Below are 22073 nucleotides of genomic sequence, written 5' to 3' on the forward strand. Positions count from 1 at the left end.
TAAATGAGAAGTTCAGAGGGAAAAGTCATCATGTGCTGACGCTGCAACCGTTTGCAGAACATTCTGTGTGGAACATTCCCCGAGAACATTTATGGAACATTACATAAGGAATGTTCCCCCAGAACATTCCCTGTACAGAATGTTCCCCGGGAACATTTGAGGACTGTGCGGAACGTTCCCCCGAGAACGTTTATGTAATATTTCACAAGGAATGTTTGGAAAACCTTCCCCAACGAATATTTATGGCTCTGCACTCCATTGCGGTTCCACCTGGATGTTTGAGACACCAGATGACATTTTAAAAAACTGAATTTGAAATTCAGCAAATGAATGCGGGGAAGACATGAAAGCAGCTGCTGGATAGCGTTGATTCAATTCAGCATTAAAACACACACAAAGATGTCTGTTTATTTATAATTAAGGCACAACAGTACATCAGCCACACAGTGCTGACACTTAAACACAAGTTAACAGTGAGGACCTATTCATGGCTTGTCAGTTCCAGGCAGTAGTGTAGTTGAGGGAATACTCTGGTATTTGGAGTTAGGCTTATGTTTTTTCTGGTGAACAGAGAGTGCATTCATGCATAAGTGAATACAAAATATTCCAAATATGTCTGCAGATACAAAGCTTACAGCCATTAAATTTGCTGGATTATATCACCATATGCACTATTATATTTGACTTCCTTAATAGGAATGTGAGCTTATCGACAAAAGGTGTTTACATGTGCCTTCTCTATAAGAACATATTCACTTATTGCAAACAATATTTGACTATTAATCAACACACTTTGCCACATATTGGTGGTGTCATCATGCAATCCTCAACAGTGACCTATGCACTCGTCAAATGCAGAAGCATGCGAGTGATAAACAGCCTTCAAACAGCCTGGCTCCCCTCAGGTGTTCAAACAACAGATCAGACTCAACTTAGACATCAACACACTCGTTATATTTCAAACCTCTTTGGTGACGAGGCACACATGTAGTCAGGCTATCACTCAGCCACACAAAAATATACAACCATATACTGTATACCTTCAAACACGGTGGCTCTATCTCTATGCTGAAAACTGCATATCAAGAACACAAGAATTTTGTCACATTAGAAAGCTTAATCATAAACACCCTGCTTCAGCTTTTGTGCACAAGAATAAGGTCACTTCAGTTTAATGAAATGTATCCAGGTATGTAACTACTGAAACAGAGAAAAGCACACCTGTATTGCTACATCCGCAATGCAAATATTGCTAAGAAGGCACCACATATAGTCAAAGTTAATACTCTTTCCCTGCATACTTCGCACCACACTTATCATATCAGTCAAATGTGACATTTTAATTTAGGCTGGATGTTGCATTGTTAAAAGTCACTCATTTACTAAATGTTAAGAAACGATTGTGGTTCTGATTACAGTTAAAAGCCAAGTGATGGTTAGAGATTTGCTGAGAATGTCTCCAGTTCTAAAGATGCGGTATTGTCCATTTAATGTATGAATCCGGCAGTCACTTTTGTCTTAAATAAACTTTCATTATAAGCTTCGACCTTGATTTTCCTGTTTTTAAAGAGAGTCGTTTTTTTCAAGTCCAGTCCCTTATTCCCTCCAACAATCTGACCACTCTTGATCCTCTCAGTGGCAGTTTTGGCATTTGGGATGACATTTCTGATTGTTGACATTACAACGACATCCTCCGCTGGTGTCTCCAGGACCCTTAAAAAAAGAACAGATGAGGATGATGGGTCACATTTTGGGGGAAAAAGAAGAGTCATTTGCACTCTTTCTATTCTGTTTTTGAGTTCATCTGACCAAGGTTAATGAATGAAGTCACGATCAAAACGTTGTTTCCTAAATCACTGGAATTAAGGTAGCTAAAATTTGAGGGGAAAAAAAACCCAAAACACATTGAGGATAGAAAGGAAAGACATCTTACCTTTGGCCCCCAACGGGGCCCTCTGGTTACCCAGCAGATCTCAGTGTGACAGACAGTGCAGCGCAGCCAATCACAGCCATCCCTCTTCTGCACAATGATACCACACTGGGGACAGTGCATGGCCTCCCCTGACTGCACAAGAGTCTGTTTGTGAGACAGAAAATGAGTGCAAGAGGGAAACAAGAGGGGACATGAGATGAGACGATGTGGTAGGTGCCAGTAGATGCCAGTTTGCTCTGTAAGAATATGAAACACAAAGCCATTCATTTGTGTGTTAACATTGATTTTTGGTGCAATTACATGTTGATGGTCTCTTTTTTAAAAAACATTTTTTTAAACATAGTACTCCATATTTAATAGCAGTACAAAAAAAGCGTATGGCTTAAAAAAAAAGAAGCTCTCTGTCGATACACGCATACAGCACATACACGTCTTCTAAAGCCCACCTTTAGTAGATATGTTGTCCTCCTGGCGGCAGAGTCATTTATAGCTCGGGCTGCAAGATCATCCTGGTATTGCTTACAGTTCATTCCCTCATGGATTGACTGAGGAGAAAAGAAAAACAGTGACAGGGACGGATGCTTAAAGACAGGAACATTTTTGTCATTAAACAGCAGTTAGCTTAGGGCAACCAAAGCAATTAGAAACCCTCAGCTCTGTTGCTTTATTTGCTTTTTTTTTTTAAAAGAAGTTGTCAATTAGCTCTGACTGATCAAGTTGTGCACTTTGTATATGCACATTTAGAGAATCATTTAACGTGTTCACCTCACACACTTCAACCTAATTTCCTAGAAACTGTTGGAATCATGCAAGTATGTGCTGTGTATACTTTTTACCTTGCAAATCAGGCAGTTGTGTTTCTTGCAGACAGGACAGTGGAAGACATTGACAGTGTCCTCATACACACACCAGCCCAGACAATCTGGAGTTGCACAGTGATAGCTGCCCTCACAGCGAGACTCTGCCACTGAAAGACCTCTCTGTAGCCAGCGCTCATACTCCTCCGCTGGCACCAGCTGTGAAGGACACGGGGTAAAGAAAACAGGAAGGGCTGGATAATGCGAGCTGACACTAACTGCCAATACACCATTTAGAAATGTACTGTATCTCAACCTCCCCCCCCCCTCCCATGTCTCCAAACAAAGATGCAAGTTGGCAGAACTCACAGCTCTGATCTCCCTCTCCTGCAGGGAGCGGGCACATGAGTATGCGTCATCTCTGTAGGGACAGGACACCTCGGGCTCCTCGCTCAGCATGATGACTGAGCGTAAGCACTCTCTAGGCGGGCACGCACACGAACACGAAAAATCGTGAAAACCCTCCGAGGCATTCAATCGGACAAGAAAATATCAAACATTGTCAAAACCTCTTTTCACCGCTTTTGACGTGACACTCCCCCCCCCCCCCCCCCGAGTCTTACTTGCAGAAACAGTGGAGACACTCCCTCAGCAGCACACCTTCTCCTGGTTGAAGGTCCACGTAGCAGATCCTACATTCCACAGGCTCAGGGTTCGGCACCAGGTCCTGACCATCCATCATCACCAGCCGGGCAAAGTTCTCCCTTCGCTCTTCTTCCTTTGCCTGGGAGGAGGGGTGAGGGGGTTAAAGAAATGTTTCTTTTAACATCTCTCAAAGTTTTGTCACTCGTAGCGCATCAAGCCGAACAATGCAGAAAATCATCAATCGTTTGACCTCGCACACACGCGCGCGCACGCACACACACACACACACACACACACACACACACACACACACACACACACACACACACACACACACACACACACACACACACACCTGCGGACACACACATTGTGTAAAACATTTTATTTTGATCTGTTTCACAGGGTATATACAATCACAGTGCAACATTAACCAATACATTCAATTTAGTGGAAACCTCTGGTCTTAAAGAGTCCATTAAAAAACAATTGATGCTTAAAAGTCTGCAGTGAACATTATTATCAATCTGGTTGGTCAATCAAACTAAAAGTCTGGACAATATATTCTACATGACCAGGGTCAAAATATGACAAAAGAGACTTGACAGATATATTTAAAAATATTTTGTCATTGTGAGCATTATCAGTCCGGCTCAACGCAACAAAGCAATGTTTGCACATTTTCCTAAAAAAAAATCAATTGTTCTCATACAATTTGTCTTCTGAAGTATCTCATGAACATGCAAAATACTGGAGCCGGGGATGCACCTATATATCACCACCTGTATTGCTTCTGGCCAACACTGGGGGGAGATAATGCTTTAAATAGGCTTCAGTGCTAACAGCTCAAACAAACTCTTTAAACTACATTCAACTTCAGGATAGAAATAACAGAAAAATATGCTTTCAACCTAAGCATATACCAAAGGTTTGCATATAGACAATGTGATAAAAGGCTGATTGTCTGGTACTTTTTTGTTTTTCCTGTCATCGTGCTTTGTGTTAAAACTGAATAAAGACTAGATAAACACGGACTGTGTGTATGTCTGTGTCTGTGTGAGCTCAGCAGTCCTGGTCCAGGTTAAACACGAGTGAGTTGTTTTGAGGCCCAGCACTCCTCAGCACCTCTCTTCTCCCTTTCTCCTTCAAAAAAACAGAGACAGAAGAGAAGAGAGTCAACCTGAGAGAGCCTGACAGTTTAAATTCAAATGACAGCTATGAATCATTTTCATCCTTTCCTCTCCTTATCGTTAGAAAAAAATGTGTTCAGCCTGGAGCCCTGCGTTTCCTTGCGCCTTTTTCTTTTTCTTTTACAAGATATTATTTGACCCAGGCCCCTCTATTTATTTTCCATTGTGCAGTGTGTTTATGTGTCCTGTTACTTCTCTGTTATACTGTTATATACAGTATATGCCAAAATAAAAAGGTTTTTTTTCTAAAGGCATTCAGGTGAAACAAAAATGTCCCTGCATGCATATCGGTGCATGATAATGGGTGGTATGCTCAGTGCAGGTGTGAGTGCATGTTCTACTGTACCTGCTGGTACTGTCTGATAGCGTCCTTCTCCTGCTGGATTCGTCTGAGCTCCAGTGCATCAGGTCGGTATCCCCCTGGGATAACGTAGTTCTCGGGGCGGTTTGTGCTGCAGATCTCGCAGCCCGGCCGGGTCGGTTTATTGATGTAGGTGCAAGAGGTGCACGACCAACCCTGAAACACAGACGGGTATTTCAATTCTCGACATTCTGTAAAACAAAGCCATTTAACTCGCATGTCTCAAATAGGCTTTAATAAATAAAGGAGAAACAGCTCGACATGCAACTCGTACTTTATCCAATCCATAATTGTATCAAAGCACTGATATTTTTGAAGTGTGTGTAAATAAAGAAACACTCGTACTTCACAATACCACCAGAAGTTACTACATTGTGTTACCTGGGTGGAGCTTGTTTTGGGACTCAGTGCTTCATTGAGTTGGGGCATCTCTAAGTTGATGAGATCTCTGATTTCATTGGCATTTTGCCTCTCTGACCCACCTGAAGCATTGAAGGAGAAAAACATTTTTTACTAAGGAGCCAGAATCAATTCTGCATGCAAAAGTATCTGCTTATGAAGCTTGTGTGTGAATGGCTTTGTATCTTTGATACATAAATTTAAGTGCAAACCGTCCTACAATAAAACTTTTCTTTGTCAGAAGTTACCAGTGATTGATCCAATTACAATTCTTTTTTTTTTTTAACTTTTTTTTTTTAGTACTCATTAAAAACTGGTATAAAATAAATGACCCGGTGTAGTCTAAAGTCATACTTCATGGACACATCACAAGAATATAAAATGTTTTCACATGTTCGTAACGTGAGTTTATTGCACAGCTAAGTACATCTAAATGGGTTCATTGTTACTCTACGCATATTTTCACTGTGTGAGCAGTGACGACACAAAGCTCTAACCTTCAGTTCGAGGAGAAATAAACTCCTTTATATTCAACAAAAATGACTTTGGTGTTATAAAGTCATGCTCGAATAACATATGGATTGTAATAACGTAATGGACCACGTTCACTAGGGTTGTACTGCAAAGATAATATTTTCTGTTATTTTTTTCGCTCATCTGAATGCTGTTACAATTTGTAGCGCACCAGGTCGATCTGTTGCTGTCTAAAGCACTAAATATACAAGCACGGTATAATTCTGATTCATATAATTCAGCAATTTGATCCGACTTAAGCAACTGTAAAAAAAAAAAAAGCCACTTATTAATGCCCCTCTCACCAACGTTGCTGCTGGCATGGAGTCTCGGAGGAAGGGTGGTGTACGGCCTCCGGTCCTCACACGAGCCATTTGCAGAGGTAGAAGAGAGAGGAGGGTTTTGAAAAGACAGAGGTGAAGGAGTGAGGAGGAGGGCACTCTCCTGATCCTGCTGGAGGACTCGGAGGGTCAAGCGAGCGTGGCGGGCCGACAACAGGTACAAGAAGGCCGTGTCGCCATCCTGACGAACACCGTACGAGGCGAGAGACCGCTGGTCGGTGCACAAGCACTGGCCAATCACCCAGCGCTGCACCCGTGGGTGAAAGCCGTATTCAAGGAACATCTGAAAAGGAAACAGAGGAGGTTGACGGTGAAAAAGAGAAACGTCAACAGAGACCAATGAATTATGATACTGCGAGAGAGAGAGAGAGAGAAGAAAAAAAAAATATATATATATTTTGTCAGATTAACCTGCTGTTTCAGTGATGCAGTGTTCATGTGTGGGAAAACTTTCACAGTGACACAACAGGAGGAGGACGAATCCTCCACAACAACAGCCAAACTGGAAGATAAAATGAAACACAAGACATTAGCCACATCCAATTTTTTTTTTTAATTTTTTTTTTTATCATAACTTCAACTGGAAAACTAAATGTTACAATTAAACGATTAATAATCATGCTCATACTTGATTTCAGTGTCTTCAAAGTCTCTGGGAGAGGGCTGGATCTTCAGCACTGTATGTTGACGGGCCAGCGTGGAAGCAAGGACCGAAGCCAACTGCATGTCACCTGCCTCGATGGCTCTGGTCAGCTCGATGCAAGTTTCCTCTGCAGATGGAACGTGTGTACGCACATACAGTTCACGCACATGTACAAAGAAGCTCAGACAAGCCCACGCAGGTGCGGAGTGTGCAGTCTGCTGACAACAGTTCAATGAATCAATAAAAGAAAACAGACCTGTTTGTTGCAAAGCCTTGGTGTTCTGAGGAGGAAGACCGTCGAGCGGGTGCTGAGCGCCGTTATCCTGAGGGGCGACTGCAGCCATGACGAGTTGAAAGCAAGAAAAAAAAAAAAAAAAAAAAAAGTATTTTTATAATTAAACAGATAAAAAGACAAGAAAGAGACAAACAAAGCACATTCAACTCCTTCTCATCCTACAAGAAACCTCTTGTCCTACATATCTTCTAAAATAGTAATAAAACCTTTATATTGTCGTGTGTTATGTCTTAATAGACATTTTATTAGAACAGACAACAACAGAGTAAGGTAGTAGGTCAATAGTTCCCACTGTTCTCTATGTGTTTAGGTGTCTGACTGAGACGCTGAGGTGCTGTCAGAGATCTTTGTGCATCTCCTATCCAAATCAATATCATGCTGTTTATGTGAATCAAGGTCACAGAGGAAGAAGGCAGTGGATAAAGTTAAGTTAGACCAGAACTGGAGAGATAATGTCTTATTTGGATACGAGACCATCACCACCACACTCGTTCCGTCAGTTTGTATGTCTTATAGTCACACAAAAACACTGCACTTCTTCCCCAAGGTTCAGAGCTGCAGTCCTTCATGCATGTATTAGGGTCTTGAGATCGATGGTAGCAACGTTAACAAGCAGTGATCAGGACAGTGAAAGGCTCTTTTGTTCAAATAAATAAAGAACTAAACAGTTTCAAATGTCAAACTCAGTTCACGTGAACTTACCGAGTTTACTACAGGGCGAATGTTTTCTACCACTTGAGAATACACAACAAAAGTGTCTGAACATTTTCATTTAGATTCGCCCCGAATTAATTTGCTGCAAGGCATTTAATATCTTTATCTGTGTTTGTCAGCGGAAAAAAACAAAAAACGGGAGTATTTGCAAAAGTATGTGACTGACCTCTGTGTGCTTCTCTCAATGACGACATCAGGACAGTGGCCCACTCCTGGGCCTCCTGCTCACAGCGAAAGTTGAAGCTGATGCGATCATGTGGGGGAGCCACCAGACTAATCTCGTGGCACTTTGGTGACTTCACCTCGTAGTTTACGTTCCTCAAATCAAACTCAGCGATGGTCTGGTGAACGAGGAAGAACAAGCAAGAGTGAGAGGAGGATTCCTTTAGGAAGAAATGGGGAAGGTAAATGAATCAGAGTGCTTACGTGCATCACTGCACGTAAGCAGTGATGCACGTGATGCAAGATAATAATTTAATTTCAATATTCCCTCACACTGTAACAATATGCATTTTTACAGTCTGTCTCTAACAATAAAACAAATATGATTAATCCTGTACAAAATATAATATTTCAAAAGAATTCCCATCGAACTTCAACTGTAATACCTTCTACAAAAAAAAAAAAGGCTTTTCTAACATTTTCCATCCCCTTCAAAACAAGTGCATTTGAAATATTTGAAACACATTTAAGTGCAAGACAATTCAGCAGAGCCACAAACTACAGCCTCCAGAATGACCCGTTTCAACAACGAAACATTAGAAATTTCATGAATGTATTTATTGCAGAACTGTTGTTTTTGACTGAATCATTTTAATTTGGTGGACAATACACCGACACCGACTGTAGATGTGTCTCATGCAATGTCCCCGGTAGCTGTCAGAAGTCACCAATATTCAAAGATGACTGGGTTTCAGGCATGAAAGTGCATTATACGACTCTCTTTGCACACAAGTTCAGGGTTCAGCTCCAGATCAGCACTCTGCCTGCAAACCCACCTGAACTATTTTTCGCTTTGGCCAGTGACTTCTTATCTGAGGGATTAGAGCTGTCTAAGGGGTCAAAAGCTAAATCTGGAATATCCCCCGATCAATGAGTGACAGAAAAATAATTGCCAACTATTTTGATAATCGGTACATTGTTTTAAGACTTAAAAAAAAAAAAGAAAAGAAAACTACTACTAAAATGATCTGTTTCAAGCATCTTAATGTGAATATTTTCTGGTTCCTTTAGTCTACTTTGACAATAAACTGATCTTCTTTTGGTTGTGATGAAACGAGACATCTTAGGCTCCACCTTGGGCTTTGGGAAACACTGCTTGACATTTTACATTAGACTAAACAGCTAAATGATGAACTGGAAAAACATTTGACAGATTGGGCTACTCGATAATGGAAATAATCTTTACATGCAACCAAAGTTTTTCCCTCTTCAGGCCTGTAAAAACAACAAACAAAGGAATCCCGTGACAACATTTTACTATTTCACGTGGCATCACGCAGATTTACTTAAGCGCATTTTATACGATCATACAGAAGCACTTGCGTCTGAAGGGATTTCAGAAAGATATAAAGGTGCTATGGAGAATACCTGATAAGTGCAAAAATATTTACCATACATAGGGCACATAAGCGTAAAAAAACAGTGGTCATAAAGGGCTTCCCGGGTCAACCGGGTCAACCTGGCCTTGCTCTAAAGCCAAAAAGTTTGGGAACCACTGCTGTACTTTAGATGTGTTTCATTAAAACTAAGTTTAGCTTTGTTTTTACCATACAATAAATATGACTCATATCTAGAATAAAAAGTCTCCCAAAAATGTTCTTTAAACGAGGTGTTCTCCAGTCAAAACACAACAAAACCATAGTTTAGGAGGCAATTTGGGCCCCACGTCCCTTTACATAACAGCAAAACACACACAACTATAAACTACATGCCATGTCGACTTGTGGTAGTTGTTTTTTCTGTTTTTGACAACAAAGATTGTATTTTTGTGGCAATTTGTGTCATTGTCTATGAAGTTGCTTTTTCTGTTTTTAGTGATTCTGCATCTCAGCTGGTTATTTTGTAACATTGGATGTCTCTTTACAGTCACATGTCTTTTCGTACTTCTTTTGGGCCTCTTTCTTGTCATTTTGTGTCACATGTAGTTGTTTTAAGTCTGTTTGTTTGTGTTTTTGTAGTTGTTTCACATCTCAACAAGTTGTTTTGCACCATTTTGTGTGTCTTTGTAGTTGTTTTGTGTCATTTTGTGGCCGTCTTGTGTCTCTTTGTAGTAGTTTTATATCCGTCATATTATTTTACGTCAGTTTGTGTGTTTTTGTTGTCGTTTCAGATCTCAACAAGTACTTTTGCAACACCGTGTGGGTCCGAGTAAACTTCATGTGTAATTTGATGTCTGTTTGTAGTCGTTTAGTGTCTCTTTGTAGGTGTTTGCCACCTTTCAACGACACACACTTTGTGGCCTCCGTGGTTGTTTTGTGTCTTTGAAGTCACTGTATGTCTGTCTGTACCGTTTGTTTGTCTTTGGTCATATAACTGATAGGAAATGCTAAAAAAAAAAAAAAAAAAGTCCCTTCAGACAAGATATTTGACCCCCGGGCCCCTTTGGGCCGCTCAGCAATTCCTCCATGACCACAACAAGTCTGCTGCTCTGCTGCCGTGAACTCACCACACTCCTGCCGGCCCCGCTGCTGCTGTCCTGGAGCGACAGCCGGAATTCCCCGGATTTCCCCTGGTCCATGCTGAGCTGCAGGCGGAGTGACTCATCGCCGGCTCCAGGAAGACACAGCGGCCGAATACCAGAATGGCACACGGACACCCGAACCGACATGAGGACGGTTTGACAGCTAAGTAGAGACTCCGAGGCCCCATAGTGGCTGGGGAGGAGGAGGGCGGCGGCGGCGGCGGCGGACTGGTCCGATGAGTGGCCGGGCGTTTGAGTCCAACTGCCGCCTGAACTCAGCGACATCCTGCCGACAGACTCATGTAGAAAACAAACACACACGGGGGGGGGTGGGGGGTGGTGGTGGTGGAGGGGGGGGAGGGAGGGTGTCCAGCGGGTTGTTTACCTCGTGTCCTGTGTAGCCCTCATTTCAAATTCCTTACATTTTCATCTGGTTATTTAACAGCCTCGGTGTCAACAGGAAACAAGTGCGTCGAGTCCGACAACAGTTCAGAGACACTTCCAAAAAGTCGAACCCGAGCTCGAGCTTTAACTCCTCTCTTCTTCCGGTTTCGCCGAAGCACCGTTTCAGCCAGATTCAGCGTTTCTTTCTTACCGTTAAGCAAAAAAAAAATAGTATCCTCCTGTTATCCCAATATGTTAAGCGTCTTAACTCCGAGGGTATAGTTGTAGTTTGATGCTTGGTGGTAACGCTGACTGTACGTTTGCTTTCACTTCGTATTGCGCATGCGTGGCTTGTGTGATGACGTATGCCGTTGTGTTATTTATGAGTACTGTTTCTTTTAATAGCCACATGAGAGATGAGCTTCGGTTGCTCCTCTGTCAGCAGACTTTTTTTGGTAATACGCCTGTTTCGACCGGATCCGTGTAGACTGTTCCACAGACAAGTGTTTTAGTCGCGTCGTTTTAATGTATTACAGTGAACCTGCACACAAAATGTCTCCTGTGTACATATTTGACCACAGAGAGGCAGCAAAGCATCCCATTTACCAAAGTGGATGAAGGTTCTCAGTCATGTCCCTTTATAATAATTCTGTTAAAGTCAGATTTTGACATCTTGCAGTATTTCTTTAAGAAAAAAAGAAGAGCAGCTGGCAGTAAAATATGTATTGTAAACTGCCTCCTCAAAAGCACTTAAGATTCATATATAATGTATTAAAGTCCTGTATGAGCTGTATGCCATCCACCTATTCACATATTTATTGAACAGAATTTTTTTTATAAAAACACACGTGCCTAATGTTGGTAGGTTGTTGTGGTTTTTTTTTTTTAACAAGATTTGAAATTGCTACTACACAAACACCATATTTTGCAGGTTGTTTAATGCACATCAGTAACAGGACGTGAATGCGATCTGAGAACCCATTTAATATTTTTTCAAGAATACATATGTATCTTCCCAAAAGAGGTTACATTTTCACTGCAGTTTGTTTGTCTATCTGTCAGCAGGATTAAGGAAAAACGATGGGCCTGTTTTTTATGAAATTTGGTGGGAAGGTGCAGCATCTGCAAAAGAAGCCGCAATTACATTTTGGAGAGAATTTGAATCATGGATGGATCCAATAAAGTTAGAGCGAGTTAATCATCTCTCCTTGCAAGGATACACAAACAGTCAATAATCCTTTAAAGATGCTAGCACCCACTATGACACGACCCAGGTGGGACTTGAACCCACAATCCCCAGCTCCGGAGGCTGATGCCTTATCCATTAGGCCACTGGGCCTGCTTATGCAGATCCTGCATGTTGCATGAATCTTGTCCAATATAATGTCTTGGATGAAAAAGAAAAAATTTGCCATCAATTTAAAAGCACTCTTTCTTTGTTTAGAAATTGTCGAGATTTCAAATCTTAACGTCCACAGAAGAAGCCTTGTCTAACCTCGTAAGCTTTATGTTTGGTATTGTTAAACAAAGTTAGGGTAACAAATAAAATGGCTATCTGAAGGACCTTTGTTCTGAATGAAAGCTAAAATTCCGGTGTTGACCACTGACGTATGAACTAAAGCTTTTTTTATGCATACATAGTCCAAAACTAGTCCAAACATAGTCAGTGAATGTACCAGCCCACACACTCTGCAGCTCATGAATTGTGATGCAATTAACAAAATATACTGTAGCAAGAAAGGGGAAAGATTTAGACCTCAAAGCTTAGCTGGGTCAAGTTGTTAGTCATTCTGCAAGCAAGGTTTTTTCAATCAATATCGCATTCCTCCTCGGCCACAGAATAACAAGAAAAAAATACACGTTTAACTTTATAGTAGAAAGAAAAATAGTGTTGCTGTTATTTTTATGAAACAAGTGACTTTGCTCAGTTATTGTCAAAAGCTGCTGCTGTCATAATCCCTCAAACATTTCATGTACAATGTGTGAAGCCATTCAATCAGGTGCTGATGAGACAACAAAAAGGGGGAAAGTGGTGTTTTTGAATCAAAGGTGAAGATTTTCATTTGGATCAGTGACTATCCCTGGACCCAGGACTAAAGAATAAAAGATAGCCATATTAAACCCTTCAGATTTAAAATAGCCACATTGAATGTGTGACTTAGACATTATGAGTTCAAGGTCTAAAGGCAGAACACGTCACCTGTCGCTGCAGCAAGAGAGAAACCTAAGTCAGTCAATGTGCTCATTGGTCTGTGCTCTAAAATTCATCCATGAGTAATGCAGGCAGAGCCAAATCATCTAAATTGTTCATAAATGCATTTTGCTACACGGATCCAAACCTCACACACCTGTCTGTGACTGAGCATCTGAAAGCAACCAATCACAAACGTTGTTTTCCTAATAAGACATCCCTGTCAAAAATCATATTAGCGTTATTATTTATGGGTGTTTCCATTTTGTGGTGTGATTACACATCCTCAGGTAGTTATCTTCTCATTACTGCAGGCGCACTCTCCATTATCTGATCTCAGTGCATGACAAAATACGGCTGTCCTAATCTGTGGTGGAGAAGCAAAGTGCTGCCCTACGGTGGAGCCGTGCACATGCAGATGTGAACACAGACACACACATAGATCCATTTGTGTCACATGCTACATAAAAGGACAGTGATATTGAATGATATTTTTCTTATTCAGGGGAGAAGATTATTTCAACTGGAAGATTCACACAACACCCACTTGTAATTCAGCAGAAAGTAATGATATCTTTTTTTTTTGTTAAGTTTTCAATATATTCACATTTATGCACAATGTACTGTACGGTGTTGCTTTTGTAATAAAAGCTCACATCGGCCACAGCCCGAGTTCATCTTCAAACAGATTGTTTTGTCTGACCAGTGCTCCAAAACATATATTTAAATATAGTCCTCACATTTTAGAAGAACCAGAGAATGTTTTGCATTTAATCTTGAAAAACGGACAAAAATAACTAATCAATTATGAAAGTTGTTGTGGATTAATTTTCTGTTAAATGACTTTGGACGAATCAGTTCAGATTAAAACAAATCTCAAAAGTTATGGCTGAAAAGAATGGATGTTTACCCAAACCACTGTATCTTATGCACTTAAGCAACATTTTGAGCAGTGTTGTCACGTTTTCATGACCTTTACAACTTTACACCTGAATACATTTGACAGGATGTCCTTTTCAGCACATGAACCGGTGGCGTGCACATTTGTGCTCTGACTCCTTCCAAACACTTTCCAGCTGCAACATTATAGCTCTGATCTGTTGTTCCAGTATCAGATTTATATTTATCCCACAAGTGTCATGAGAGCTTTGAATAGAATGAATGACTTTATGTCAAGACTGTCTGTCTATCTATCTGTCTATCTGTCTATCTATCTATCTATCTATCTGTCTATCTATCTATCTATCTATCTATCTATCTATCTATCTATCTATCTATCTATCTATCTATCTATCTGTCTATCTATCTATCTATCTATCTATCTATCTGTCTATCTATCTATCTATCTATCTATCTATCTATCTATCTATCTATCTATCTATCTATCTATCTATCTATCTATCTATCTATCTATCTATCTATCTATCTATCTATCTATCTAATCTATCTATCATGAGCCATTCTGATTTATAATCTTGGTATTGGGATTTTCAAAGCCGATTATTATTAAGAAACTTCCAGAAGCACATAGCTTCCGGTGACAAGACAGCTTGTTCAACAGCACACTCAGGTCTTTGCAATAGCTGATTGTATCCCACCTTGTCCCTTGTTGTAATCAACCAGATTGATGAAAGGCTCATCAAAAACACCCACCACAGTTCCGGGTCACTGTCTGACAGACCTACTCGAGCTGGTGGGTCCCCCATGTTCACTAATTTAAAGTTGTCTGCGTGTCATCGACTTCCTGATGGACTGCTCTGCTGCGTGACAGACATCAGGAAAACTCCAAAACCAAACCTCAATACTTTAAGGGATGGGGGTGTTTAAAGAGTGGGAGGAGGAAAGGAGGGGAGGAGGGGTGATGAATCCTGTAGTCTTGGATCACTGTGTGTTACTGACGCTCTTGATTCATCATCCAGCCACCTCGTGAGCAGGATGGATATATAAGGTGGAGCACACCTGCTCACAAATAACGACTTCAGACCTCCACCAACTGACCTCAGCCTATTACCAAAGTTCAGGGTAAGTATCAACTATTAAGAGTTTACATAGGCTATATATTTTATTTATTTATAGCCAAGATAATGAGGATTCCAAGTTATGGGCCGTTTTTTAAGTAGACTAATATTTAGATAAAGATGATTTGTGTTTCCCCCACTAACAAAACTGAGTGGCAACATCCTAACAGGGGTGACAAATTGTAACATTATATTGATAGACTACAATATCCTATATTAAAGCTACATAACAATGCTTGGGGAATTATAATAACAAATAGGGGTTTTTAAAGGTTGATTTTTATATTCTAGTAAAAGGATCAGAGCTCAGTAATGACGTTTAAACAACCTAATTACACTCTGCATCATTTTTTCATCTTAGAAATAATTCTCTGCCACGTTTCAATCGAGAAACATTATTATTATTTTTTTTTATGGTAGGCCTATTTAGAATCGCACAACTTTTTAAATGATCACGCGTGACTGAAAGATATTGTTGATGTTGAATTAAGCTTTTTGTGGACTGCCAGCTGTTTTCAGTGTACTCTGAGAAGTGATAACGTTACTCGCAGGCGCCCCTCTGTCCTCTCTAGAGCCTTGAGAGACTCCACAGCATGCTGCCTGGAAGAGCGGCTGATGTCCGGCACTGCGTCCTGACGAGCCGCTGGCTGCCCGCAGCGCTCGCGCTGCTCCTCCTCCTCTCCTCCAGCTTCAGCCGCGCGCACAGCACCACGGTGGAGCACGACTTCCACATTGTTCACAATGTCGACAACAGAAGTAAGAACCATTTTTTTTGTTTTTATTTTACAGTTTGTACTGTTGCTACTACCCGCAGAACTTTCTGGAAGTGGATTAGTCTTGTTTTAAGACGTCGATTGTGACCAAAAAAAAAAAAAAAAAAAAAAGAGAGAGAGACGTATTTAACATTAATTTAAAGACAGTACAAAGACGAAATCTCATATTTTGGTGAAATCACAGATGTAGGCTACATTCTGTCTGTTACTGGCATTAATGAGTTTATAGTGACATTGTTCTACTTTATTTATTTGAAATGATATAAAGTGAGTTAAATTTAAAGATATGTTTTTGGCAGTTTAAAAAAGTTTCCTCTGAATCTCAAGAGGTCATTTGCAGCACGTTAGGAGAATTAAACTTTAAATAGAGATAGTCAATGGGATTTTATTTAATTGAGATTGGGCAAATATCTCCACTCACAGTTTAGCCACATTTAATAAAGACTATTTATATGTTGTGACTATTTAACTATGGGTTTTACGCACTGTGTAATTTATTGAACTATTTACTGTATATTTTAGTAACTTTGACTCAACCTTGTCCCCAATTCTGTGTTCAAGTAGAGCGAATGAAGAAATACTACAAGAAAAGTCATTTGTAATGATTTAAGTTGCACTCAATTATCAGCAGATCTTTTCCTGAAGGTTTTGTGAAAGACTCAAGGAATTGTGTCTTCACACAAGTTTTAGAACGGCTTAGAAAATTATTTATGCAACAAGAAGGAGAAAAAATAATAACTCCTTGAAAAACAATAGGGCTTTTGCACCATTTGGTGCTCGGGCCCTAAAGAAACTTAAAAACGGAAACTTGAGAAGCTATAGCTAATATTATAATATCAACCTGTAGGTTGGAGTCTGCCTTCTAGCATGTTAAAATTCAGTTTTTTAAGGACTACAAATGAATGAATTAAAGGCAAATCATATGAAATCACGCTGTCTTCTGGCTGTACTATTGATCTTCTGATCATTAGGCTCCTGCTTCTTCCAGCACTGACAGAAATTTTCACCACCATTTTCCTGAATGTGAATTTGTCTTTTCAAACAATATTAATATTGTGTCCAGGATTTGCTCCCCTCGCCACTGATGCACTTGTCTCTGTTCGATGTCCAGGTCCAGAGATAGACCCATTCTGGTATGTGGGCCGCGGTGTGAGACCCATTGGGCGCTTCGGGAAGAGGCACAGCACCGTGGCGTCTCTGGGCAGCGGGGGGATGGAGCCCGTCGTCAGGACGTTGGAACTGCTGCTCAACAGCCTCAGAAATAAGGAGAACCTCGGAAAAATGCTCGACGGGGAGGACAGTGATTGGTTACCGTGACAACGTGTTCTTCTCCCTTCATCCACAAACTCTGATTGTCTTCATTTTTTAAAATCTTGATTTAGATTCTATACTCGTTTGCTCAAGCACTTCACTGTATTTCTCTCTTGTGTCTATTATGAGGTTTATCAGATCCTTGATGAAGTAATTCTCAAAAATATTCTGTATATAAAAATGCATTATATATTGATTAATAAATCAGGATGTTGAGATGATGTCTGTCAATGACCTTTTGCAGCTCTCCTGTGTTTACGGGTGCACAACAAACATTTTATTTCAAAAGAACAAGTTCATTTTAAGTTTGCAAATTTTATTTATTTCATAATGCATTTTTTTCTCAGAGTACTGTGGCACATCGAGAATCTGTATTTTTTGCTTGATAATATTTTCCCCAACATGTCATATGGATTGCAACAAACATTTGCACATAAAAGTGAATGGCCCGCCTGTGGAACTGTGCACAGTGAACCGCTTCATAGTCATTCACTCTGGATTTAGACAGGAACAATGTTAGTTTTTAGCTCTGTGTGAATCTCATCATTTCTGAGTATCTGGGACTCTGTTACAATATTAAATTAGACTTCCTGTGGGAATCCAGCCTTACAAGTATAACAATTATACATAGTCTCTTGCACACAACACTGAAAGATTTGTCAACTATGATTGGGCAATAAACACGTTATTCTATATCATATCCATCTTTTCACACATATACATATATTAACAAATTCTGTGATGAGATAATATTACTATTTTCTTTACGTTAGAAAAATACAGGACACTAATGATTGGACCCTTGCGGCTGTGCTTCTCATGGGAGTTTTTTTTTTTTTTTTTACATCAATTTGATAAAACCAGTAACATGCTTTTATACATCAACACCTCTGGAGAACAAGATTGACAAAAGTACAGGATCAATGTGCAAACCCAAAGATGTGAAAGGCTGGGATGAAAAGGTCACTAATAGAAAGGCAGAGCATTCATTCATTCAGAAGACCATCACACCTTTCAAGCAGTGAATCAGGAAGTCTAAACCTGCTCTGAAGCTGTAGCCAAAGCAAAATCTTTGACAACAATATGTATGACTAACTCAGATTCTGACTAATGAACGTGGTCAGAGTAAAGAAAAATCACCCAAAATGAAAGGCAGTATTCTCAAATCTAGTGTTTAAGGAGTACAAGTACAGTATGAATCGTACTGGCCCCTCCAAAAATGCCTCTTGTCACCTGTATTTTTGTGGCATTTACCATCATCATTACTGGCAGAATATCAAATGGTAAATGCAGGCTCACACTGAAAGCACTTTGAGTCATCACACATGACAGAGTCTGATAGGACTGACTGAGGAGGGTTCCTTTGAGGAGAGAATAAAGCCTTTAATTTGCAAAAACACTTATTTCAGTGGTATTGCATAAAAATGTTCAGTAAGTACAAAAATAAATTGCTTGTAACAAAATCATGGTTTCATGGCATTTGTTATATAGCACATCAGACTTCATTATGTAAAACTCTTTACAAGATTTTCTGAATGCAACACAAAAAGTTCAGACATGACCCAGCAAAGGGAAAACATGAAAATACTCCTTTTGTTCAAATAAAAGGCCACGAAGTTTGAAAGTAAACAAAGAAAACAACAGGGAGGAGGAAAAAATGACTTTGCGTTGAAAGAACAGGCGTGACTGCAAGAAGGAACTTGAAGTACCTCGTCAGACCTCGGAGGCTTCGTGTTGAGCTCGATGTGGGTCTTCATTCAGATATTAGAACCTCATTTTGACTCATTTAAATGTAGTAGCCAACAGCTTCCATATTAAGGCTGCGTGTATCTACGAAAAAGTTCTAATCAGCTTTTCCTTTTTTAAATAAATGGGTGAAATGCCATTGCAGTTACGGCATTGTTGGAGATGGGTAAATTGTTGCCTGTATGCTGAATATGATGCTAAATATAAACCGCCAGCAGCTGCTTAGCTTAGCATAAAGACGGAGACAGAGCCAAACGGTGAGCTTGGTTCTGTCCAAAGTTAGAAAAATCGTATTCAATTTAAAAGTGCTGTAGCGAATAGATATATATATATATATATATATATATATATATATATATATATTTTTTTTTTTTTTATAAAAACAATGTTTCCAATGATAATGTGAAAACAATGCGCAAGTGGTTGTTTGTGGCGGAGCCCACTGAGAATATCACACGACTCTGCAGCTCCAGCCCATAACGGGCTTTATAACTATAAGATATATATATATATATTATTATATAATAATATATTTTCATAACGGGTTTCTCTCTCGCCTGTTAAGTGTTTTTTTTTTTTTCTTCTGGTAAATAAATAGAAAACTGCACCTGAACAGAACCTACTCAGCACCAAACACAGATACACCGTGTATATCCAGCTGCTGAACATGCTCTGCTTTGTTCAGCAGCTGGATGCTAACTCCCCTCAGTAGTTGGTGGGGACCAAAACAGAGTTCAAAGTAAATTCCAGTGTGTAAATATTGGGCCTAGATTAAAGGTGGCGGTAGGCAAAGTTTTAGCTTTATGAGTCAGGCTCGCTTTTTTTTTTTTTTTTTTTTTTTTCCCCATTAGGCTTAGCAAAGGCTAAGCTAACTGCCTGCAGGTTGTATTGCAGCTTCTGCATATTCAGCAAAGCCTTCTATCACGTGACTGGTATGGATTTTCAGCAAATTATCATATTTATGAAATGTTGGACTTGTTCTTTTAATTATTTGCTCACCTAGAATAACATATTTCTCAAGTGTGCTTTGTATTTCTTTATCGCCACCTACTACGCTAGTGGCTTTAAGAACTAAAACACTTTGGCCCTGATTCTTTGCTCAGCTAGATACTATTTTCTGGTAAGTGCATAACGTTTGAAAATCATTAAAATATCAAAAGTGTTACAATCTTCCCCCAAATGAGGATTAGCATCTGAGAACGTAGTTGTACAACCCTCTTTCCGAAAAAGTCAAACACTGTGTATAACACATATGAACAGATTTGCAAATCATGTAAACCCATATTTGATTGAATCAGGCAAGATTGGGGCAACATGTTACTTTCAAAGCCCCGCAACGGGTCTCCTCAGTTTCCTCCTCAGTACATCATTTGCAAATCATCATTCTCTTTTTATTTACATTTTACACCGCGTTTAAACATTTTTGGAAACAAGGTTGTATGTGTGTGTAAGTTGACAATCATCTAAAAAAATGAAGAGGAAAAAAAAGCTCTGAAGAGGGTTTACAGTATGATTAAATTCCTTGTAACATTTCATTTGATGAGAAAAAAGATGCAGTATAAAACATGGCTCAGCCTCTTTTTGGGACACTGAATCACAAAAAGTTTCACATGATTTTTCCACAGCTTCATTGTACATTAAATCACAATACTCTTGCAAACAGATAGAAAAAAGGACATGAGTTTTTCTTCGTCTGTACATATTCTTTTGGAGTCAGATCATGAGGAGTGTTTGCAGATTTTAAGGCAGAGACACTGACTGTTGAGTCACCCTTGCATGACATATTATGTGTGTGCTGAGGAGGAAACAACTAAGTACTAAAGGGAAGAAGGGAAAGAGGGTCTTCTGTGAGGCGTTTGACTGATGTGGTACCATGCTTGCCTGAGGGATGAGTGCTGGGTGGATCACACAGGGCAGGTGTTGGCCCCTGCTTGGCCTGGAGCTGGAGGCAGACGCAGGGTCAAGGCACTGGATGTGAAGGGCCCCCGTCCCTGGGGCTCTGAAGTGGCCCTGAGGGACTCGTTGTGCTGTTGGCTGTCACTGTGGCCGAAATACTTTCACCTGCTGCTGTGGCTCCAACTTCTCTAAAATGCAAGAATAATAAAAAGGAAAAAAGAAAAATCCAGGACAAATACAAGTTTTAACCAGAAAAGGAAAAAGGTTATCCAGAAAGAAGAGAAACTATTAATAACATGTGATTCAGCTGAAGCCGACTTAGATCTAAATGTCAGGACTGTCTTCCCAGCTGTAAATTTTGAGCATACCTAATGACGGACTGATAGAAAGGACACACTAAGCTGGAATCAATGACGTGATTACATGTCCTGGTCACTGATTTTGCTCCATTTTCCTGTCTGTCAAAAGCCACCCTGAATCAGAGCTCTTGTGTGGATGGTAGAGAAGAAAATGAGACAAAAAAAGAAAATTTTAAAAAAAGAAGCTCCAACTAAAAAAAGGCCATTCACTGACATGAAAAGGAACCGGTTTCTTGTTGGTTGATAAACAGCCCTATCCTCCTGCACTGTGTCTGTTTCCATTTGGCTGCTTTACATCTAATGGGGCTTTTCAGTTACTCTGTCCCTTTTTAGCAGATGCATTCACTTTTACATCCATTCAGTGCCTATCTCTTCTTTCATGGACAAAGCCCAAAATGTGTGATGTTAACTAAAGGTGAATAACAGTGTCCCCTTGTCTCGGTCCAACTCTCCGTCCATAGCTGTCTCACTTTTCACACACACACACACGCACGCACGCACGCACGCACGCACGCACGCACGCACACACACACACACACACACACACACACACACACACACACACACGCGCGTACATGTGAATAAAAGACTGTTTACTCTCAGCAGTTAGCAGACTCACTTTACTTTTGCTTAACCTGTAGCTGACTGATGAGTAGGGATTATTCGTAAAATCTAAAATGACTCTCAGAAGTTTATTTAAGTCACAGATTTATCACAGTCTATTTATTTCTGCAGCCAAACAGTTTTCTCTGTCAACACTTTCTTTTTCTTCAAATTGATCAATAATCTTATTTGGTACCTTTCATTGGAGGCGCTGGAAGCTTCCTCCTCTGATGGCGTGATGAGTCCAGGGTTTGAGGCTGTAATGACAGTATTAGTAT

General features: G+C 40.0%; 3 protein-coding genes and 1 non-coding gene across 8 annotated transcripts in view; 1 reads left to right on the plus strand and 3 right to left on the minus strand.

The window, feature by feature from the left end:
- Positions 1–392: 392 nt before the first annotated feature.
- Positions 393–11239, minus strand: shrprbck1r (sharpin and rbck1 related). Its single transcript, XM_069151590.1, has 14 exons — positions 10500–11239; positions 7998–8172; positions 7079–7156; positions 6808–6949; positions 6591–6681; positions 6144–6462; positions 5308–5408; positions 4912–5082; positions 3354–3514; positions 3100–3211; positions 2770–2949; positions 2380–2478; positions 1934–2077; positions 393–1713 (listed from the first exon to the last, which is right to left on the minus strand). Exons 1-14 carry the CDS (start codon positions 10797–10799, stop codon positions 1633–1635), a joined length of 2154 nt encoding a protein of 717 aa, XP_069007691.1. The 5' UTR covers positions 10800–11239; the 3' UTR covers positions 393–1632.
- A 925-nt stretch (positions 11240–12164) lies between these two features.
- Positions 12165–12237, minus strand: trnar-ccg (transfer RNA arginine (anticodon CCG)). The gene has a single exon. It is a non-coding gene; the product is annotated as a tRNA-Arg (tRNA).
- Positions 12238–15011: 2774 nt separating this feature from the next.
- On the plus strand, positions 15012–17407 carry prlh2 (prolactin releasing hormone 2). Its single transcript, XM_069151597.1, has 3 exons — positions 15012–15111; positions 15680–15863; positions 16992–17407. Exons 2-3 carry the CDS (start codon positions 15701–15703, stop codon positions 17195–17197), a joined length of 369 nt encoding a protein of 122 aa, XP_069007698.1. The 5' UTR covers positions 15012–15111; positions 15680–15700; the 3' UTR covers positions 17198–17407.
- An 83-nt stretch (positions 17408–17490) lies between these two features.
- The window catches only part of myripb (myosin VIIA and Rab interacting protein b), a 107995-nt gene continuing 103412 nt past the window's right edge, over positions 17491–22073 (minus strand). For 4 of the 5 annotated variants that reach the window (XM_069151591.1, XM_069151593.1, XM_069151592.1 and 1 more), the window contains 2 exons: positions 21992–22052; positions 17491–21019 (listed from right to left, as the gene is read on the minus strand). In XM_069151591.1, the coding sequence (XP_069007692.1) occupies positions 20898–21019; positions 21992–22052 (183 nt within the window). In that variant the 3' untranslated portion in view covers positions 17491–20897. Of the gene's footprint in view, positions 21022–21991; positions 22053–22073 lie in introns of all 5 variants that reach the window. The other variant, XM_069151594.1, reaches the window with a different exon arrangement.

Source organism: Embiotoca jacksoni, unplaced genomic scaffold (genome assembly GCF_022577435.1).
Source record: "Embiotoca jacksoni isolate LCO1_2020_lvr unplaced genomic scaffold, fEmbJac1.0.p SCAF_17, whole genome shotgun sequence".
In the NCBI taxonomy this organism is placed as follows: domain Eukaryota; kingdom Metazoa; phylum Chordata; class Actinopteri; family Embiotocidae; genus Embiotoca; species Embiotoca jacksoni.